Genomic DNA, 23942 nt, shown 5'->3' with positions numbered 1-23942 from the left:
AACAGTAGAGCACAGAAACAGGCCCTTTGGCCCAACAAGTCCACACCAACCATCAAACACCCATTTTACACGAATCCCAGTTTGTATTGTCCTCACATTTCCACCAACTTCCCCCAGGTTCTATGACTCACCTGCACACCAGGGGCAATTTGCAGTGGTCATACCATCCTGGGTGTTTTTGGGATGTGTGAGGAAACCAGAATACCTCGAGGAAACCAGTTGGTTACAGGGACAATGTGCAAAATTCACACAGACAGCACCAGAGGTCTGGATTGAACTTTGGTTGCTGAAGCTATGTGGCAGCAACTCTAGTAGCTGTGCCTGTTTAAATAGTTTAGGTCGTGCCTGAGAGAATGGGGTGGGTCTGATGTGGTGGAGGTGGTGATTTGGTTGGGGAGCAGTCCTTCACTTGAGTTAACATTTACGGCTGTGTATGATAAGGACAAGGCTGGAATATTGAGGTGCAGAATGGCAGAGGTTGCTTCATACTATGGTTGAACCTGATTTTTACCTTCATCTTGCTGCTCTGTGTGCTACCACATCTGTTAGGAACAAATATACAAATATCTTTATTATATCGCATCCAACATACTTGCATTAGAGGGATACATATAAACTAATAGCTGTTTTTGAGTCTCAATGAGAAAGTGCATACAGAAAAGTGCACTCTGTAGCATAATTTAGCCCCTTCTATAGTTATAGATACAACTGGGACATGGGTTTCCAATAGAAGACAAATCTATTACTTTCTGCTGTCTGGTATTAACTAGTACTGACAGAAGCGCTCATTGCTAATTTGCATTCGCAAGTCAAGTGATTTGAAAGCTGAGACTATTGTTCTTTTTAATAGGAGCTGTTTTTCTTCACTGAATCAATATTAAAGAGTAGCTAACACAATGATTCTTACAGTAAAACTGCCACAAATAGATTACTATAATAAAGGATGACTGGTTAATGTGTAGTCAGAATGCAGCTGGACATTCCGACACAGCAGAGCCTGTGTAGTGACTGCTAAGGCGATGCGAAAGTAAGACACTAGTCGATGAGTTGCAGAACAAAACTGATTTATTTTCCTGCCTTGGGTGGGCCTTTTAAGAGGAACGGTTCCCGCCCACCGAAAACGGAAATGACATATGCGCTACGTCATCAAACTTTTCCCGCGTGCGGGTTCTCCCTGTCGCTCGGGGAAGATGAAGGCCCAGCGCATCCTGGGCCTCGCTGCTCCGACGATGTGTGACCCGACTGCTGAGCCGGTTCGCTTGCTCAGATGGTGAGTCGCTACACAACCCCCCCCCCCCAGAACCAGCGATACAGTCGATACAGTCCCCAAGGTTTGTGGGCTGTGCTAGCCGTTGCTTAGGGGGTCGGCCTTTGCGTTGTGGAGTTGTGACCTCGACCGGTTGTTGTAGATCTAAATGGGCTGGTTTGAGGCGGTCCATCATGAAGCCTTCTTCCTTGCCCCCAATGTCCAAAATAAAGGTGGACCCATTATTCCTGATGACCCGGAATGGCCCCTCGTATGGTCGTTGCAACGGTGCCCGGGGTGTGCCCCTGCGAACGAAAACGAACTTACAGTCTCGTAGTTCCTTGGGCTCACAGGATGGGGCTTGACCATGCCGCGAAGTGGGAATCAGTGCCAAGCTGCCGAGCCTCTCGCGCAGTCTTTCCAGGACTGCCGCGGGGTTGTTCCTCTTGCACCCGAAGGGCGGGTATGAACTCCCCTGGGATGACCAGGGGTGCACCGTACACGAGTTCAGCTGACGAAGTGTGGAGATCTTCCTTGGGGGCAGTGCTTATGCCGAGCAGGACCCAAGGCAATTCATTGACCCAGTTAGGACCTTTCAGGCGGGCCATCAGGGCTGATTTCGGATGGCAGTAAGGGTAAAGTTTCAGGTAAAACGGCTGTCGCCGAATTGTAATTGAACTGTTGGGGTACCAAAAGTTCGTATCGTTGCGCCGTTTGCGGCTTTGAGTGCGGGACCCTGTTGCCTGCTACGAGTGTTGTGGCCGGTCGGGGGCAAAACACTGACCTCTGCTCCAGTATCAATGAGGAAACAACGCCCGGACTGCTTGTCCCAAACGAATAGGAGGCTGTGTTGGTGGCTAGCCTCCATAGCCATCAGCGGCGGCTGGCCCTGGCGTTTCCCTGAAACTTGCAGGGTGGGCGGCATCGATGGGCCTCCGCGCCCCACCTCTGATGGTAGAAACACAGCTGGTCGCCAGTGTCGTCATCTATGTTTCTGGGGTGTGGTCGCTCGGTTGCTGGGACTGGTTTAGGTAGGCGTTGGGCCCACGGTCTGGCGATTTGGCCGATGGACGACCCGCTCTCGCGTTTGGCCTTCCACAGGACATCCGCCCGGGCGGCTACCTCACGTGGGTTGCTGAAATCAGTGTTGGCCAACAGCAGGTGAATGTCATCGGGTACTTGTTCGAGGAAGACCTGTTCGAACATTAGGCAGGGCTTGTGTCCCTCAGCCAAGGCCAGCATCTCGTTCATCAGGGCCGATGGGGATCTATCCCCCAGGCCGTCGAGATGAAGCAGGCGGGTGGCGCGCTCGCGATGGGAGAGGCCGAAGGTCCGAATAAGAAGGTCTTTGAAAGCTGGGTACTTGCCTTGCTCCAGAGGAGACTGGATGAAGTCTCCGACCCAGGCGGCTGTCTCCTGGTCCAGGGAGCTGACCACGAGTAGTACCGTGTGGAGTCGGAGGTGATCTACCGAAGTTGGAATTGTGCTTCGGCCTGGTCGAACCAGACGCGGGGCTGAAGTGTCCAAAAGGTGGGCAGCTTGAGTGCCACTGCATTGGCTGCTGCGTTGTCATCCATTGTGTGGGTCCAAAATCCGTTTGGACCGTCGGGGTCACCAATGTAGCGGCTGCTACGGCGATGCGAAAGTAAGACACTAGTCGATGAGTTGCAGAACAAAACTGATTTATTTTCCCGCCTTGAGTGGGCCTTTTAAGAACTGTTCCTGCCCACTGAAAACGGCAATGACGTATGCACTACGTCATCAAACTTTTCCTGCGCGCGGGTTCTCCCCGTCGCTTGAGGAAGACGAAAGCCCAGCGCCATCTTGGGCCTCGCCGCTCCAACGATGCGCGACCCGACTGCCGAGCCGGTTTGCTTGCTCGGACAGTGAGTCGCTACACCTGGACCTATTTCCAGCCAACATGCTATGATAACAGATGCAATTGGCTCACCACCATGTCTATCAGTAAGTGTGATCCAGACTTGGGCTGGAGCAAGCAAAACGGCTGCATCACTGAAATTTATTTCCTTATAATAAGAATCTAAAAGAAACTTGATGAAAGCTTGTATTTATGTTGCGTTCTTTACATAAGGCTACATGCATATCATTCATCTTTAATCATAAAAGCACGTTACACCTTTAACTTGTGTTGTAAGTCTATTTCTTAATGTTCATTGTTAATGTATTACACATTTGAATTGATTTTATTATCATTCATTCAAGTATAATGTGGACTACAAGACTTGCACTATTCTTTTGTATGACAACATGTTTTGTAGCTCCTCCTCTTCACTGCAGGTATACGTTAGATGTTTGTTGGTCTGCCCATGTTCAGCCATGTTTGAGGACCAGTGCCTTCGAAAACATGTCTGGTTTTCAGACATGATCTGGTAATATTTTTTTTAAGTTTAACACTGAACCATAATAAACATTTAGAGTTTCATCCTTGTTCCATAATTCACTTGGATCATGGCTGACCAGATCTGTGTTGTAATTCCATTTATTTGCCCTGGTTCCATTTATCTTAATGGTTTTATGGATGAAAATATAGGAGCCATGAATTCTTTTGCACTGGGAAAGGTGTGTTTAAAAAAGTGTTTAAAAAGCACTTTAAAAAAAATTCCATGGCAATAAACTATATGAAGTTAGTTCCTTTTAACCAATTTAGCAGGTCTCAAATCTCCAGTTAAGGCCCGTAGTGTGAATAGTCTGCACCATTCATTGGCCTCATATGCACAAGTCATTTGTGCAAGTGACATCAAAAGGTCCAATGTGCACCACTAAATTCATTGCACGTGCCTGGAACCCTCTGTGCGTGTCCACATGATCCATACAGAGGACAAGGGCTGAAATTATGTACTTCCACTACCTATGTACACATCAATGGGCAACAAAATACAGCGTACAAAAACGTTATGATTCATGAAAGAATTTTTAGGCATGTTACTCAAATGTTTTAAATTTTCAGTATGCTTTGTCCTAATCCAGTATAACCTGTAAGATGATGAAAGGGTGGGGTAGGCATGTTGGGGCTTTGTTGGGAGCCGGAATTTCAACTGCTTCTAGAGGAGAGAAGTGCTTCCTCATAATTTTGAACCACAAAATCCTTATCTTTGCAATAGGTCAATAGAAGTTAACACTCTAATCCCTGGTATTATTCTAATATGACTTTTCCAGCAGCAATATATCCTTCTTTTGAAGCAATATCTGAACTGAAGGCAGCATTCTAGACATAGACTAAGCAAGCTCCATGTACTGTCTAAAAACTTCTGTACTTTGTATTCCTGTCCTTACCCTACCAAATTGGTTTCTGTGCCTCCTATTAGTCATTAGAGATGTCTGCACATGAACCTCCTGCCCTTTTCATGGTTAAGTTGTGTCTAACCAGGAACACATGTTTAGGAGTTTAAATATAGAGTTGATTAATTGGTGTGAAAGATAGATTTTTGCATTGTAGAGCCTGGATTTATAGGATAGAGGCACAGTGTGAAAATCTGCCCAAAGCATTTTTGTTGATTTGCAGTTGAATTTGAGATATTTTTATTTATAGTTGCTTTAGGGGTAGGGAAGCTGAATGTTAATGCATTACCTGGGTACCTGCATAGGTCAGAACATCTGAAGGGAATAAGCAGCAAGGCCAGGGGAGGCCTGTGAAGGTTTTCTTTTGCAGCCTTCCAAACAGATCATTAGGTCTGGAGGAAGGTCTTGCAACAGAAGGGCTCGATGACCTTTTTCTGATACAAGGATTTATCAATGGGCAGGCCTAGTCTAGCTTCTAAGGCCTTGACAGGCACCGTCTATTTCAGGCATACTTCTTTTATCCAACCCCTCAGTCAATAAACAGACGTGTATTAATGGTAATAGTACTGTGAACACTTTAATGTGTGTATGAGAGAACATCATTTCCCTATGGAACTGTTTTCTTTCTAGCTGACAGCTAACGCCAGCTGTTGACTGTAAGTTGAGTAGTTAAATATTATGGATAATGGATTATAATTAAAAGATATTTGAACCATAGATAATGTTTAAAGAATGTTAACTTGCCAGCAATACATTATACTGAAATCCAGAGGGAAAGCTTGGCAAACAGTTGGGCTAAGCATAACAAATAATGTTTAGTCATATTAATGCAAGAATTAAAACGTTTGTTCTATTTAAAAGAAGACACCCACACATTATTAAAATTGCACTTCAACTGCAACACTTGTGACAACCAAAATTGTGTAATATTGAATTAATGAGCCGAATTGTCCTTGATTTGGCTCAACCTCAGCACTTTCTCCACATCCATACTAAACAGGTGTGGGTGTGTTTATCCAATCATCCTGTGCCTTTGGATACGAGAGTTAGGTAGCAAGGTACAGCAAGGCTTATGTAATAAAGAACCTCATTTGGTGTGTTGATGAGGCCTTGTGTCCAGCATGCCAGACGACCTTTGAATAGAGACTGGGGGGTACAGTGTCATCTCCTCTTAAAGTTGTATCAGCTCTATAAGAGTGTTTAAATGTTTCTCACACACAGAGACATTTAAAAACTATTATAACCGCTTTAATTAACTTTAAAAGTAATCAAAATATTAAAATAATAATTCAAAGTATTAAAATAATAAAAGAAAATAACTGAATATACCTTTTTCTTCCCAGCCTTCAGGTCAGTAATTCTGCTGTGGAGAATGGGTCAGGCTGATGTTCATACTGTTGGGCTCTGGCACAGAGCTCCATGTGGAGTCCAGCAATGGGGTGATGTGTCAGCATTTGCCGCTCATTCATTTCTAGGCATATGGTAGGAATTTGGGATCTCTTTTAACTTCCTCCCTGACCTAAGGGAGAACAATATAAACAGACCAGGTCATAACACCCACTTCAACACCTTTTGGAGTGACAGGGCTTAGTAGTGGGGACATCATCCCCAAAAACCTCAACTTGTGCTCCAGACAAATCATCTAACACGGACACAACCCAGCCATGGGAAGTTTTAGGATCCTTTGACCCTTTAAATTTGGACTAGTTTCTTGTGCTGACCCATTGCAGAATCTCACCTCCTCTTTCCTTGGCAGCGTGTTTAATCTCTTGCTGGTGAGAACCCTGCCAGGAAGCTTCCCTGTGTAACCCATGGCCCCATAACTAGGAACATGGGTGGTGAGCAGATGTCCTCAGCCAGTCTTCCTATGGTAAGCAGACCTGTCCCTGGAGAAACAATTTGGCTACTATGCAAATTTCAGTAGCCAAGAATCTACTTCCCATCACATATTTTGTAGAGTTGTGAAAATTGGTAGAGCATGCAATGGGTCACTGAATAAATTCTGTATGCTTTCAGCATTTAAATAGAAGCAGTGTCTTGGGCTTGGTAAGGTCCAAGCAGCACCTTGGACTCGAATGAAACTATGGTGCCTGAAGAGTCCTTACTAATGCATGGAGTATGTGTAATTAATTAGTTGCATTTTTTTGTATGTGCAGGCTCATAACTTTTGAATGCACTTGTTTGATAAATGGCATAGAAGGAAGCAGCACTATTGAACTAACTGAAGTGGTTTAGTTAATATTGGTTTCTCAGAATTGGGTGATTCATTCAGTGACTGCATAATTTTAATTAGAAAAATTATGAAGGTTGATTTTAGAGTAAGCATGAGAAAATATTTTTTCATCCATTTACTTTATAGAGCAGGTTCACAAGAAGAGAATAACTTCAGTGTTCAGAATTCATTTGTAACATATATTGATTTTTCAATTTTAGTTGTAGATGATCCATTTTCCCTTTAATAATGCACAACAATTGACCTAAAGCTGCATCGATGTATTTGGTGCCCCAAATGACACCATTATTGTCTTTTTGGATCAGTTTTTATGTAGGTACAATTCAATTACTACTCAAGTTCTGCAGCTTCCCTCTTGCCATTTTCGCTCAAGGTTTGCGTGGGAGTGCGGCAGGCACCATGAAGTGGAAGTCTGTGGCAGTGAAAGCACCAGCCACATTGCACACAGTGCTAATTTTCCTGCCTGATTGTCTGCTGGCATTGCTTTTATTGTGCACAAAAGACTTCTGTTGCAACAATGACTGCTGACACCATGTTATGCAGTGCAATGCTGACTTCCTAGGCAACAGTCACAATACTTTCATTATAAGGCAGTTATTTGTGGCAGTCTTGTTTGAAAGCAAAGGTGGATGAGAAGCATGGCTCCTTGAGGACTGAGGCAACACTTTTTCTGACAAGTACACTTCTGTTGCAGCTGTAGAATAAGGCAAAGTGTGAATGCTTTGACCAAAAGTATTTTACCACAGTGCAAACATTTATGTGTGCTACTTGATATGATTTTATCGGAAACCAATTGAATTGTACTATTGCATCCATAAAGATGTATTCCATGTGCTTGATTTGCTAATGCATGGAATTACCTCGACAAGTGCAGAGGTATTTCTTCACCATGAGTATAGGCCCCCACTTTAGCAATATCCAAAATAAGACGTCCCAGTTGTTGAGTTCAGTCCAGGGAGCTAACCGCAAGTTTAAAAAACTTCTCCTTTGTTGCTGGTTTTCCTCAAGTACTTACTCCTGTACCACAGCTCAGCTGCAACACTGACAGCTGCTCCTACCTCCTGTCACCAATATCACTTCCTTACCTCAATAACTAACCCCAAACCTACCTAATCACGACACTACCTCCTCCTCCCCCCTCCCTCCTCCCCCCTCCCTCTACCTCCCCCCTCCCTCCTCCCCCTCCCCCTCCCTCCTCCTCCTCCCTCCTCCCTCCTCCCCCCTCCCTCCTCCCCCCTCAAATGCCTGACTCAACTGTCAAGGCCCTAACTTCCCTTCTTCTCTCCTCCACCCTCCCTCGCCCAGGCTCAGAGGAATCATTTGGCCTACTTCAGGATCTATTTCTTATATTCTGACTAGATGTCCATCCAGTTTAACCTTTCCTGGCTACAGTAACGAATAACTGAAGGGGACACAATAACTAAAATAGAGCCATTGGTCTAATACAGATTTAAGAATAACATTTATTTGGTCTTCAACCTGGCTTCCAAGGACTTTCAAGGACTGATTACACAAATTAGGGTTTTATTCCATGGAATGTAAAAACTTAGGGGTGAGTTGACTGAAATTTGCAGAATATTAAAAAGGAACTGAATGGTTAAATGGAGGAAACTTATTCATCCATTTGTGAATTTAGGGTTGGGAGCATACACTAAATGTCTGAGCTAGGCCTTTCAGGAAACACCTCTTTGTATGGGTTGTGGTAGAAATTAGAACATACTGTTCATAATGGAGATCAATTGTTCATTTTAAACATGAAATTAAAAATGTCTGTTAACCAATGTATTGAGGGATATGAGAAAAGACAGGTGTATGGAACCAGGTCACAGATCAGCCATCAAAGGGTTAAATAGCCCACTTCTGTATTTAAGTTCCAATGATTGGTTGCGATTAAGAAAATAGCTGTAGAGAAATAACCTTTCATTAAATAGTATACTTCTTGGCCAATAGAACTGCATGGAAGCACAAAGGGGTAGAAATTTATCCTGTGTGTGTGATACAGCGATGTATGTGTGTCAAATTTACTTCTGAAATTTGGTTCCATTGACTTCATTGTGTTACTCCATTGCACAATTTGCAACACAGCAAAGAATGAATTTCTACCAAGATTATCTTTGTACTCATGAGGATGTCACTCAAAAACTATAGTAACTAGCACAATTTCTGAGTCGTCATCATCTACTTGTAAAAAGGGAAGAGCTCATTCTCAGAACTTGGGACAGGACAAGTACTGAATCGTACCTTCAGCCATAAATCTTCCTCATCACATCTTGAATGGTTGAGCGGGCTGAAAGAATTTTGACCATTTAGTTTTATGCTGACCATAATGCATCCCATCTCTTTTCAAACAGTGCCCTGTGCCACCTGGAGATCATTCCATGTGTCAGGTCACATTTTAATGTTACTCTCATGTAGATAAAGGATGAGTCTCTGGAATTTTCTTTGCTACCTTTATTGTGGGCAAGCAGCCAATCTTGACTGATTTTCTCAGCACTACGACTGAGGTATGACTGAGTTCAGTGAGGCAGTTTGTTGAGGACTTGCTGGTGCAGATTCATTGCATATTAATCCATGAATCATATTAGGCTCTGAAATGCCTTTTCTGTATCCAGTCACATTATTTGATACAAAATCAAAATATGCATTTATGTTTTGGAGGTAGTGTCAAGACCAATTTCCTTGCAAAATGCAAACATTACTCTTTATCAATGTAATTCCGAACTGTTCAACCCTAACCCTGGCTGAAAAAGTGCATCAACATTGGCCTACTTGATATTTGTTCCAATGTGGTAGGTTCTGCCAATAATTTCACTTATTCTGAACCTTCCTATGCATGTTATAAAACAGAATTCATATGCATTGTTTTTTCATCCATCATCTTATGAGTACTTTGACATGCTTGGGGAGCTGGGCATGCAAGGAAACTGCTTAGCAAGATTTGTTGCGTTTAAAGATTGGGGATAAAGTTCATAGAATACAAGTCCATAGTTACCTACCAAATGCAGAGGAGAATTTGAGAATAATCATGATTAGCATTGATAAACAATACACTGAGAGTAGATTTATGTGACCTGCCAGAATTTACTTAGAGAATCAGTAGGTATCTTTGTTTCAGTGCCATGATATCATGATGCATTTCTACTGACAGCATTGGAAATATGCAATTATAGCTTGTCTGTCACTGTGTTATTTATTATGACTTTGGAAAAGCTCAATGCATGCTGACAAAATGCAGATTGACCAGGGATGAGATAGGGAAGGATGCACTGTACCAATCTGGCTGTGACTTGATAGCTTGGTGCAGTCATCTGCATAACTAGCTCATGCTTTCACTGATGTCTTTGAGCTTTTAAAAAACATACCAGTTCTTTTCAATTTCTGAAAGGTTGCCAGACATGTAAATATCTCTTAACATTACTAATAATGGAACTGGTTTGCATGATTATCTGCTTAAATTCTAATTACCATAGAATGCACTGTGACAAAGAGAGAAAATTAAAGAGATAATTGCACAAGCACATACTTGTGATGGTGAGCTTTTTTTTGCTGGCTGCTCATATTCGAAAATAGCTGCTCGCAAGCTTCTGTACAAGAAAATTGATGGGTGGACAATTTTAGGTAGTTCACCTGTGATTTCCCTAGTATAATTGGGCAAGGAGCTTCTCAACCAGCATACATTGGTAGAATCAGACCTTGTATATTTCACTCCTTTTACATTGGCTTTCTTCTCAATTAGCATTTGGGAGCCATTGATTTTCAGAATGTTGATTTTACCATGGTGGCCAGATTATCGTTACAAAGCTCACAAAAAAAACTAAAAGAAAAAACTTATTAACAATGACTTTTAATTAAACCAAATATTGTTTCCAGTTTTCTGATCATTTTTGAAAACTTTATTATTATTCAATGTTATCTGTTTGAATCTTTACAATACGTACAATGTTCACATTGATGAGGAAAGTTCGAGTTCCCTCATGTATTCTTCCTTATGATATTGCTTAGCTTCATGGTCAATTATGATAGGTCCCTGTAGACTAACTATAGGCCCCAGTATTTCTTTAGCTTATGTTTCTATAGTGTTCCTTGAATTATAAATTTCTCAAGAATATTTTATAGTGTGTTTTCTACAAACAAGGTGGGGGGTAGTGCAGTGGGTGGGTAAAAGCATAGGCAAGGGATTACCAGACTAGTTAAAAAAGCAGGGAAGGAAATAACATGTTGTAGCTGTTGAATAGGAAGTTCCAACAGGCAGGAGGAAGAGACACTAATAGAAGAGGAGAAAGCTTGTATTGGAGATGCAGGAGATGGAGTTACAGTTGGAAAAGATTGCTGAGGTAGGCTAGAGTGGTAAAACTTATTAGCAATAATTAAGATATTAAAATAGTTTTCCGGATAGGAGTTGGGACAGAGATGGCTAGTGGTTGTAGGCCCAATTAGGGCATGGGGAGTGGAGTTACATGGAGTTCTGTGCTTGAAGGTTCCCATAGATACGCTTCGAGGGAGGTGAGGTGTGAGATTGGGTTTGGGATACAAATGTTGGATCATGTGGGGATGTGGAGGTTGCTATGGTTTTGTGAAGGATTCCAAAGAGAGCAGGGAAGTTTTTTAAAGAAAAGAAAGTGCCCTAGAGGTTGAGTAGCAAACATTGGGCTGGGACCCACTCAGGGAGGTCCACAAAACATTAGTTCTGAGAGTGCCCAATGATGGCTGCTCCTTGGAACAATGTGATCAATCTTTTTTGGACTAACATGCAAAGGAACATTGCATGAGGAAAGATGTTGTCCTGTGCTATATTGAGTGGAAATTATGTCCGAAGCAGAAGGGTGATCTATTTATAGGCATGCCTGGCTGAATTTCTCAAGTGGTGGGATTCAGTCTGGAAATGGTTCCAATCATGTTCCATTCCCGATTTAAACAATTTTCAGACTTCTGAATTATTAGGCTTTCACATGAACTGTTGTTTTTCTCTACTGACTAACCTAAAACAGGATTGAAAGGCTTCATCAAAATGGAATGGTGTTACGTTATAACCACCCAGTTCACCAGAAGTACAGCCAATGGCTATCAATTGCCATGATTTATTTGTGAATGAACATAAAGGCATTTCTAAATATGGCGGCACAGTAGCGTAGTGGTTAGCGTAATGCTATTACAGTGCTTGTGACCTGGGTTCAATTCCACAGCTGTCTGTAAGGAGTTTGTATGTTCTTCGTGTGTCTGTGTGGGTTTCCTCCGCGTTCTCCAGTTTCCTCCCACATTCCATTAGGAGCTGTGGGCGGCACTTGTGGGCTGCCCCAGCACATTCTCAGTTGCACAAAAAGATGCATTTCATTGTGTGTTTCAATGATCATGTGACCTATAAATATCTTATCTTGTATGCTTAAAATATAGTCCCAAACATTACAATAGGTGCAGGCAAGGCTAATAATGAATAGTAGCAGCATGTGCTTTATTTGGCAGTTCAATACAGATGGCCATTTGCTAATCACTAATTGGTAAGAATGGCAATACCAGAAAGCAGAATTATGTTTTATTTTGTACAAAAGAAATTCTTGTGTTTAACTTGTACCCTTCACACTTCAGACAGCATCTCAAATGTTGTTATATATGTAAAACAGTTTCAGGGAAAACTGTTCTGTCCTTCAGCTGAGTATTTATAAGCAGTTTCAGTTGGGCCTTGATTGACCTTTGGGTCTTACAAACAACTATGGTTATCCAGATTTTGTACTCAGACCTTTACACCACATGGAGCAGTTGAAGACATGCCAGATTAGCAGCTAAACATTCTATCTGCAGTGCAGACCACCAGCTGAGTAATACAACAGGAGATCTGTCAGTTTTCAAATTATTTTGATGAAAATGTATCCTGGTTGGTGAAAATGCACTATATTAATAGTCTGAACAAGATTAGAAAAATCCTGAAGATAACATGGATGGAGACAGAAAAAGACATAGAATTATTATGGTCATTCTTGGTTTTAATGAGTATATTATAGTTACTATAATTCATATTTGTTATTGAAAGCATAATCAACTCTACACCAGCAATTCTCTATTAGGTTGATTGCACTGTGAGATTTTCTATAAAATTAATTACTTACAGCTTTGCACTAATAATAGAATCCTCTAAAAGAACATGAATGTTTTAATTTAGATAGCATAGTTGTTGAGGAGAATATTCATGTAGAGGATATTCTGTTGTATAATGATGGAGTGATCAGAACTTGAGAATAAATGTACAGTTAAAATAATCTATTATTATTAAGCCTTTCTTCTTTCCCTTGCAGCTCGTTGGATTTGTCTACGCCTGTTATGTTATCAGTGTTTTTACAGAGGAAGAAGATAGCTGTAAGTAGTGGTGTGTGAAACTGTTAACTGGTTAATTAGAGTGAGACATAGTATGTGTAAAGTGAGCCAGCTGTAGCAGCTTTCAGTGAGAAAGGGAACTGGAATCTTTTCTTTCAAACCCATGTGAATTATAGGTTTCAGCTCTAGTGACTTCTGGCATTGAAGAGCAGAGCAGCAGTCACAGAGCTACAGCAGCTGCAACAAACGCCTCACTGATTTGTGTGTGTAAGATGCATTATTTGGAATGTACAAAAAATTATTTTAGCAACTTGTACAGACGCTGTATTTGAGCAGTGACTTCTGTTGTATTTTTATCAAGGAAGAAGTATTATCTGAGAAACAATGGATGCAGCAATGTAATTCAAAGAGCATTGAAACTTCATCCTATGTCAATCAGCTTCAATGTAGTTTGAGAAAGGAGTTTGCCAGGAGAGAGGGAATTGCAATCACAAGCATAACGGACAGTTTCTAAGCATTGGGCAAACTTGGGTCAGAGATATAACTCAAAATCTAGGAACAAGGATTTCAGTATTTTTCCTTATTTTTGGTTAAGCCATTTTGTTTCCACATCCTGGAACTACCCATTAAAATGTTTCCATCTTGTTCTAGATTCCTCCTTGTCTCTTGAGCTGTTCCTTTGGTCACCTCCCTAATTCCTCTCCTCTCAAACTCTGAGCCTGAACTTTGTTGATGACACAAAACTATGCAGGGTTGCTTGTATGAAGGAGGACTAAAGATGTTTTGAGCGGATAGAGCCAAGCAAAGGGTGTAGGCCAGAAGAGTATATGCAATAAAATATCGAAAAATGTGATGTCATTCACTTTGCAGGACAAAACAAAACCACATTTTTTTAAAATGGTAACAGCTTGGAAAATATTAATGTTCAGAGGGACCTAGAAGTCTTAGTACACAAACCACTGGCAGCTTAATATGCAGGTATAATAAACAATTAGAATGAAATGTAGTATGTTGGTCTTCATTTCAGGAGGATTTTGAAACAGAAGTAAAGATATCTCAGTACAATTATGTGACACTTCAGTGAGCCTGCACCTGGAGTATTGTGTGAACTCTTGTCTAGTTAATAAAAATGGATATACAGTCCTGAGAAGAAATGCAACAAACATTCACCCAACTGGTTCCTGGGATTGCCGTATGAGGAGACTAGGCCTAAATTCGCAAGAGTTTTGAAGAATAAAATGTGATCTCGTTGAACCGTATAAAATGCTCAATGAGTAGATGCAGGGAGGATGTTTCCTCTGGCTGAGGACTCCAGAACCTGAGGATATAATCTCAGAATAAGATTTAAACCATTTAGGATTAGGATGTAGAAGAAATTTCTTCCCTTAAAGAATTATTTTCCCCAGAGGGCTATGGAAGTCCAATCATTGAGTTCATTCAAAACTGGGATGGATAGATTTCTGAACATTCAGGGGACGAAGGGATATAGGGATGGTGTGGCAATATAGCACTCAGATACATCAGCCATAATCTTGATGAATGATCTTGAAGGGCCAGATGGCCTACTCCTGCTCCCACTGCCAATATGCAACTCCTACTGCCAAATTGTACCATAGCCGTTAATCTGAGAGGTTTCTTTTAATACATGCAGGGGACAATTCAATACACTGACACTCCTTATTTGAACAATGAGTAACCAGCATTTGGGAAGTTCAGCCATGCTGCACCTTGAGTGTATGTAATTCAGTTTTCTGAAAGGTGATTACTGATTCACAGATGCTTTCTGGGTTTTAACCAAATTGATTTACTTAATCTGGTTTAAAATAGTTTTAAATTAGAAGACTTTGGAAAATAGAATGCCTCATAATTTAACTATTATACAGAGTAATATGAATTAAATTCAGGAAGAGATGCCTTTCTTTTCATATTTTTCAAACAATATTGCACTTACCTTTTATATTGTGTTCAATGGAAGCAAACATTGAATGGTATGTAAAATATATAGATGGCACTTGACCAGTAGTGAAACCTAAGTCTCTATGCAATAATAGAGCAGTTTTACCTGGAGATCACTTCAAAGGAGTCTAAAGGACTGTTTCACAGCATCACTTTAATCACCTTAATCAAGTTAGTTTTGGCCCCAAGCCTCATAGAGAAACTTAAAGTCAGCTTGTAAGGGGGAGAAGTTTCCTTGGATTGAAATTGAAAATGTAGAGGTTCATAGAAATTTCTTCTCTGCAGAGGGTGGCGAATCTCTGAAATTTTCTGGCCCAGAGAGTTGTGGAGGCGAGATAAATTTTTGAAAGATCTGGGGATTGAGGGCTATAGGGATCTGAAAGAGAGAATGAGTCGAGGCCTGGTTAGATCAACTATGAATATATTGGATGGTGGGTCAGGCTTGAGGGGCAAGTGGCCTACTCCTGCTCCTGTGTTATTGTGCATTAAATTTTGCGTAATTTACTTTTGATGCTTTGAAATCTGATAGCTAGATGATAGGCTTTCAACTTATTTTAACATCATGCCCAGAAAAATTGGTTGATAGTGATTCACTACCTAATTAGTAAAATTCAAGCAATTTATATGAACAAAATTCTGCCAGAATACAAAGTTACTCCATAATAACTTGTTGTCATTCTTTAATGGAGATAGTAGTTATTTATTGAGCAGTGTATTCTAGTTCTTACCAATGAGACTGTTTTGACCACATTTAGTTACAGAACTTCAGATTTATAAATCCTATTGATATTTATTTTCCTAATAACTTTATTTTTATGAGTAACATTTCTTTGGACACAAAATAGTCCTGTCCTTTGGTGCAGTATTTCTCTCCAAATTTTTAAAAATGTTTTTCAAAGGAGTTTATCAGATATGATGATTTTGATTAATTTCCTATTTGACATAAAACCATCAAAATGTCAGAGCATAAAGAGATCATTTGGCTTAACAAACCTGCCTCAATGCCAACTTCATTTCTGAGCTATTAGCTTCGGTTCTATTTTCCTGTCACTTTTACCCAAATCTTTTAACATTTCAGAAGTTAAGTCTAAATTGATCTTAAAATGAGATTTCACAGAGCTGCAGCTTGTGTCTTTTAGCAAAAATGTACTGATTATTCAGCATGGGGACCATTGAATTTGTACACAAATACAAAATAGATCTCTTATCATTAAGGAATAGTATTGAGTTAGAAACAGTCTTACAACTGCAGAAAAAAGTGGTGTTGTGCTTTTCGAAATTGGCTTAATGCAGAGTAATCTTGCACATGGGGAATCTTTTTTGGTGGGGTTTTTATTTGCGCTAGCGTACTTTTGTTGTAACTTTCCCCAGTGGCATCAACATTTCAACATCATCAGCATGTAAAATTTGTCTATGGTGAAGTTGTCAGGTCTGAAGAGTTCTTATTAACTCACAGACCTAATTTCTTCATGCTATTTAAAGGTCCAACACTCAAACTGCATTCTTTACCCTGACCCAGAACTATGCCGTCCCATGTCATCAGATACTAGCTTGACTGCTTCCTGTTCCTGAGATGTGCCGTTCATATTTTATGTTCTATGCTTTGCCAGTGGAGATCAGGGTAATAGTCACTCTTAGGGCTATTCCAAGCTGTGGCTGATTTTTGTCATATCTCACAGATTGCTACTCACTGCTGCATTATAGAGGTCAGCCAAACTTCACACTTAAGGAGGGGAGGCGGCATGCATTTTCTTTCAGCTCATGGGGACAGGCAGAATGGGAACATTTCAGGCTTCCTCAAAGTGCAAGCATTCATAGACTACACTTATGTCCTAATAGGCACTTCCCCGGCAATCTCCTGCCAACAATGCCTGGCTGTAGCCCAGGAGGGTCTTGGTGCTGCCATTTACAAAAGACATGCCTTTTGGAACACTGTGGTTCATTGGCAGCTCCAGGTTCCCTCTGATCCCTTGAGGACAGTCCCCCAATCCGCCCATAGTTGGCAGAGTGTTGCTTACAATGTGGTACATCCCTTTAAGAATTGGCTTCAGAGGTCACGCCTGCTGGGTTACATGCTGACAACTGTGAAAACTTGCAACATTTCAATAGGGAATACTGCACTGAAACTGACAAAATTCAAGGATTAATGAGCAGGGAAGAAGACTGATTTGAATCCTTGAGTAAATTGTAGAACTTATACCATCATGAGAAGTTCATTAGTAGCCTAAGGCTCCAAAGCACACCAGCTTATTTCCACAGGAACTGTCAACGTGTCTTCATGTAAATATAGTTCCTGTGACAGAAATTCTTTAACAGAACATTTTAAAGGTAGGTTGGATTATTAAATCATGTTCAGACAATTTCCAATGATTTATCCCTTTTATTCTGTAATGATAAACCCTTCTAATGGTATACTATATGAGTGAAGAATTTGTTCTTGGTGCCAAGAAATTCTGTGCTGTTTACCTTGCTCTCACTTGCAGTGCTTTTTGAGTGAATACAAAAAAAAATTAAATACTAAAGTATATCAGACTTAAAGTTGCATGATTTTATCCTGTCAATTGAAAGAATATGAGAATTCTACACTGCAACACAGAATGTAGAACAGCACAGGAAAAGGCCCTTTGGCCCATGATATCTGTGCTGAGCACAATGCCAAATTAAACTAAACCCATTGGCCTGCACATGATCAATGTCCCTCCATTCCCCGCATGTTCATGTGCCTGTCTAAATGCTACTACTGTGTTTGCATCCACCACCACCACCACCCCTGACAGCATGTTCCAGGCACCTATTACTCTATGTGTGGGGGAAAAAAACTTGCCCCGAACTTCTCCTTTGAACTTTCCCCTCTTGCCTTAAAGCTTGCCCTCTAGTATTTGGCATTTCTACCCTGGGCAAAAATATTCTGACTATCTGCCCTATCTATGCCTTTCATAATTTTATAAACTTCTATCAGATCTCCCCTCAGGTTCCACTGGAGAAAAAATGATCCAACTTTGTTTGGTCTCTCTTTATAGCTAATATTCTCTAATCCATGCAGCATCCAGGTGAACCTCTTCTGCACCCTTCCCAAGGCTTCTACATTCTTTCTATAATGGCACAATCAGAAATGCACACAATATTCCAAATGAGCCTAATGTTTAATTTATTGGTCTATTAAATATTAATATTTGTTCATTTTTACGTTAGTGACACCGGATTTATTCCCGAATGACTTAGTTGTTTTATGACTGTAACTGTTTAATGTTTTAATGTCCAGGAGAGATATTTCATTCTTTCACTCATCCCCAATGTATCATTTAAAATGATTAACTTTGGTAGGTCATCAATAGTTAATATTGTCGGCAGCTGATACAGTCGCTTACCCAGATTCATCTGCATTTTGTTAATCACATTCATTTTATTCATTTTGATTATAAGCACAGAGTTACCTTTAATAGTTAATCATCTGACAAATTTTGAAATGTGTATTTTTGTTCAAATAAAGCTACTGTTAAAGATGTAAAACATGTAAGGTCACCACTTTGATGGGATTCAAGTAAATTTTCCTTTTGGAATTAATCAGCACATTCATCAATTGTTGAATTCTAACTCATTTTATTGGCACATTTGGGTACAATATTGAGAACATTTAATATTGATATTCTAAAGCCATTTTAGGTCTGATTCAGTAAAATATTGCTTTTGTGGTTTTGCTGGTAAACCCAATACAGTAGGAGTATACAAGAAGGAGAGTTTCACATTAATTGCATTGCTTGACTTCCTGAGGCTCTTGCAAAAAAGTGAAGGTGTTTATTTTTAAAAGAAATACCTCTCAAATTACATATTATTTTACTTACATGTTGTATGTTACCACATGTAAAATGCTTTGTGTATTTTATAAAATATAAAGATATCTCAGAATAGTCCTCAATCTCAGGCAGTTCATCAGCATAAATCAATTGCTGTAAAATGAGTTTCCAGCTTGTACATAAGCTTCTCAGATTCTCCATTTAGCTACAATTTAGTACAATGGCCCAGGAGTCCTATCCTTCTATTATCTCTGAGATATATTTTTTGATGCAGTTTAGTGTTAAAGTAATGCTACTGGTATTTCTTCATGCCCGTCAGTGCACAAGTGTCTACCTGAGCATAATTTCAATGATGTGGCAATGTGCCTACAAAAGGTAGTAGTCCTTGCACACTCGACTCATGAATCTCTCATCAGGTCCAGTTCATAACCAAGGACCTCTCACACCCTGGTTATTCTCTCTTCTCCCCCCCTTTCTCTCAGGCAGAAGATACCAAAGTTTAAGAACACATACTACCAGGCTCAAGGACAGCTTCTGCCCCGCTGTTATAAGATTATTGAATGGATCTCTTATACGATAAAGATGAACTCTTAATCTCTCAGTCTACCTTATCATGGCCCTAGCACTTTATTTGTCTACCTGCACTGCACTTTCTCTATAACTGTAGCAATATATTCTGCATTCTGTTTTTTTTCCCCTTTTTGTACTACCTCAATGTACTTGTGTATGGATTGATCTGTCTGGATGGCATGCAAATAAAAACTTTTCACTGTATCTAGTTACGTGTGACAATAATAAACCAATTACTAATTCTATCCCTTCATTTTGTAAATTGCACTAATCTAACAAAGCAGGTTTCCTTGCTTTTTATGAAAAGTTTTTTAACAGTTTTGTCTACATACCTGGCTTGATCATTTGATTATAGAATGGATGTTTTTGACACATGCCACATTACTTAATGTCTTAGCAAACACTGCAAATGTAAATTGTGGTCCCTTGTGTTTGGTATTGTCTTGGCAGACGAATTGTTATGTTGGCATTTGGATCTAGTGAATGTTTGATGTTCTTTAAAAACACTGTTCGAGGTAGCTGAAGTAACTCTAGTCACTTCAATATAATTATTGTAATAATCACAAATAATAAGTGGAATTAAGACATATAATCCATGGAATAGCAACAATCTTCACTGCTGGCCAAACCGCAATGTCGTGTTGAAGGTTCCTTACGTGGTGAACTTTGAACATAACAAATATCACAAATGATCAGCTTAGAAACAGCCATGAGTTGTTATTCAGCAAGGATGGTCAAGGGTCATCTCAGTGGTACCTGTGTGTTTTCTTCCCTCCTTTAATTTTTTTAAATGAACTAACTGTGCAAGGAAACCTAATGCTCAAAGGACAACAACTGGTGGTATCAGCTGTGTTGCATAAAGAGCTAATGAAGGCAAAACACTTTCCCATTAACCTTATAGATTAGTTCCACTCCAGTGGTATGCGTGTTGAACGTGAGGTGCATCATCGTTGCAAGAAAAATTGTAAATGTGTCAGGACAATGAATGACAGAGACTTGATTGACACCAGTCTTCATTGAGATTGGCTCCGCTGTGGATTCATTAGTTAGGATCTCGGTTGTCATAACACGAAATAGAAATGAATTTCCGCAGGCAGCCAAATTTAAAGAAGGAGCTCCACCCCCTCCAAGTCAAAGGCTTTAGTGGGGTCAAAAAAGGTCAGATGGATGCTGCCTCTTGCATTTCTGTTGGTGTTGTTGTGTAGTGAAGATCATGTCAACTGTGCCACTATATGGATGGAATTCACTCGGCCATCTGAGGAGGAGCTCCAGACTACTGTGAGAAGGGGATCTAGCAGAACTTTTCTGATTGTAGACAGCAGGAAGATCCCTCTGTAGTTGTTGTCTCAGTTGGATTTATCACTTTTATCCACGATTATGGCACCTCTGAGGCCTCATTTTGTACCCTCCTCTTACTAGATACAAACAATGAAATTCTGGATTTGTGAGTGAAATTCCTCACTGGTGAGTTCTAGAAGTTCATCAAGGATATCACCTGCTCCAGAGGCTTTGTTGTTTTTCAGTTGGCACAAAGCCTTTCTGACTTCTCTTTGGTCAGAGGTGACAGCAAGGCTGAACTGAATAGGTTGCTCTGGGGTCAAGGGTGTGTATATTAAAGACAGAGGTGCAGTCTTCAAAGTGTTTCTTTTTTCTGTTCTTGTTAAGTTCACCTTTGTTTTTAGCTTTCATTAGGGTTGGATTTTGGGTGTTTGGGCTGCAGGTAACCTTGGCAGCATTAAAGAGTATGTATGTATGTATGTATACATGGCTGTCAGTGAGCTGCTGAGTCTCCTACACTTTTCCCATCACTACCTGTTCTTCAGGTCATGTGTTTTCTGCTGGACCTCTGCCTTCAGGCGTCTGTAGTGTTGTTTCCTTTCCTTTGAGGCATGGCAGAGTTCCAAGTTCCAATCCAGTAACATCTTGTGCTTATGGTTAATTAATTCCTGAATCGACTGGACTCAGTAAGATCAAGGCTGACGTTTTCTTAGGCACCACTTTCCTGCACTAACCCACAGCACAGGCAGAGGTGGACAGTGACCTCCAGATTGGGATCAGCACAACCTGGCCCAATGTCTTTGCTCACTCAACACGCATCAGCACAGGTACAGGAGAAACCAAGGACTGCAGATGCTGGAATCTAGAAGAAAAACACGATAATGCTGGAGGAACTCAGCAGGCCAGGCAGCATCCGTGGAGAAAAGCAGGCGGTCAACGTTTCGGGTCAGGTCCCTTTTTCAGGACCGACCCATGGCTACCTCGATTACAGCTCCTCCCGCCCTGTCTCTTGCAAGGATGCAATCCCTTTTTCTCAATTTCTCCACCAGTGCCACATCTGCTCCCACGATGAGGCTTTCCATTCCAGGACATCTGAGATGTTCAACTTCTTTTCTAAACAGGGCTTCCCCCAGACTGTGGTCAGGAGAGCTTGCACCCATATCTCTGCCATTTCCCGCACCTTTGCTCTCACCCCCACCCCCCCCAGACCTAAGAGGGATAGGGTGCCCCTTGTCCTCACATTTCAACCCACCAGCCTACGTATCCAATGTATCCTCCTCCGCCACTTCCAAGGGGACCCCACCACCAAGCATATCTTCCCCTCCCCACCCCTTTCCGCCTTTCGCAGGGACTGCTCTCTCCGCGACTCCCTCGTTCACTCCTCTCCCCCTCTCCCCCCCTCCCCCCCCCCCAGCCATCCTGCTCCCACCCTGGGAACCTTCCACTGCTCCCGCCATAGGTGTAACACCTGCCCCTACACCACCTCCATCCAGGGACCCAAACAGTCCTTTCAGGTGAGACAGAGATTCACCTGTACCTCCCTTAATATCATCTACTGCATTCGGTGCTCCAAGTGTGGCCTCCTCTACATTGCTGAGACCAAATGCAGACTAGGTGACCGTTTCACAGAACACCTGCGCTCTGTCCGTAACCGTGACCTGTATCTCCCCATTGCCAGTCACTTCAACTCCCCCTCCCACACTATCACTGATATGACAGTCCTTGTCCTCCTCCACCGCCAGGAGAATTCCAAGTGCAAACTGGAGGAACAGCACCTCATTTTTCGTCTTGGAACCTTGCAGCCTAATGGCATGAATATTGAATTCTCCCACTTCAGGTAATCCCCAACCCACCATGCTGCTTCTTCCCTTTCCTAGCCCTTTTTTTCTCTTTCTTCTTACCTTTGACCCATCCCCTGGTGGATCTGCTCTCCCCTCCCCCACACCTGACTATCACTATCTCTTACCTGCATCAACCTATCACCACCCTGTGCCCACCCCGCCTCCCCCCTTTTGTCCACCTATCACTGCTCTGCTTTTCCCTCCTATATATTGGGCTCCCCTTTCCCTACCTTCAGTCCTGAAGATAGGATCCTGACCCGAAATGTTGACCACCTGCTTTTCTCCACGGATGCTGCCTGGCCTCCTGAGTTCCTCTAGAATTATTGTGTTTTTCATTAGCACAGGTACATTTTTAGCCATGTGATGAAGCTATTGCCAATATGGATCCTTAACTGGAAGTGTTTACAGTGATCACTTTCTTCAGACTTGTATAAAATCATAGGTGCTGACCTCTGACAGGTATCCTTTGCTTAGTCTATCTGACAAGACAACCCTTTCCCTTTTTCAAGAAAGAGTTTGTAATTTTTATTGCATTCTCTGAGTCTCGTGGGAGCATTATTTAGTGGTTTGAGAATTGATTTTGACTGATGATGATTTCTTTCAATATTACTATGTCCAGTCCTTAAAAAAAGATAGTTCAAGTTCGTCACAGGCAAATACAATTTGCCAAGAGTTCCTTTTTCATTTGTGCATATCTTATCTCTGCTTCCCTTGATGCAAAGACAACTGGTATCCATTATATTTCATTGTTCAGATTGAGATACATCAATTTGTAAAGTTACTGCTTCCTTAATATCATAATATCTTAAAACTGGCATGCTACTTGACCACAAAGCTTTTATGGCATTGCTTCTTGGGATTCTCCCCAGAACCACTCTGCATCTTTCCATGTTAAATCACTGAACAGCTTCACCATGTCTGATGGATGTAGGAGATATCGCAACAAATATTGAAATCCTGCCTCCAAGTATACTTTGGCTGTATCAACACCAAGTCCTTGGTCCATGACAATATATCAATATCCAATAATAGCAACTTCTGCCTCTGTTTCACTTTATCTTCACAGCATGCTTTTTGAAGAAATGCATCTGGGTGTTTATTATAGCTTTAAATTACTTCTACTGTTTCTCTAAAGCCTGCAACCACATCAAACATCTGCAATGACTTTGTCCTTCCACCAACTCATGTATTGTCCTTTGAAAAACATTGTCATTGAGCTAATCCCAAATGTCATGCATTTCCAATAACGCTGCCCAGAAGGTATGTGGAAAGTGATTAAGTCTGATGACTAATCATCAAAATTCATATGCCAAAACTCATTCTGAACATTAAGAATCGTGAAAACTTTAGCACTTTGTGGGTGTAGCTACATATTCTATTGTTGGCAGTAGATAAGGCTTTTTTTTAAAGTAGCATTA

General features: G+C 41.1%; 1 protein-coding gene across 1 annotated transcript in view; it reads left to right on the top strand.

Annotated features, from left to right (window-relative positions):
- Positions 1-23942, top strand: part of LOC127578804 (sodium/potassium-transporting ATPase subunit beta-1-interacting protein 3-like) — a 132812-nt gene that overhangs the window by 95753 nt on the left and 13117 nt on the right. Inside the window, exons 5-6 of the mRNA XM_052031270.1 lie at positions 5194-5202; positions 13067-13127. Coding sequence (XP_051887230.1) covers positions 5194-5202; positions 13067-13127 — 70 coding nt within the window. The remainder of the gene's footprint in view (positions 1-5193; positions 5203-13066; positions 13128-23942) is intronic.

The sequence above is a fragment of the Pristis pectinata genome, chromosome 16 (assembly GCF_009764475.1).
Source record: "Pristis pectinata isolate sPriPec2 chromosome 16, sPriPec2.1.pri, whole genome shotgun sequence".
Classification (NCBI taxonomy): Eukaryota; Metazoa; Chordata; class Chondrichthyes; order Rhinopristiformes; family Pristidae; genus Pristis; species Pristis pectinata.
Note: the sequence above shows the minus strand (reverse complement) of the source record. Positions and strands in the feature narration are given on the sequence as shown.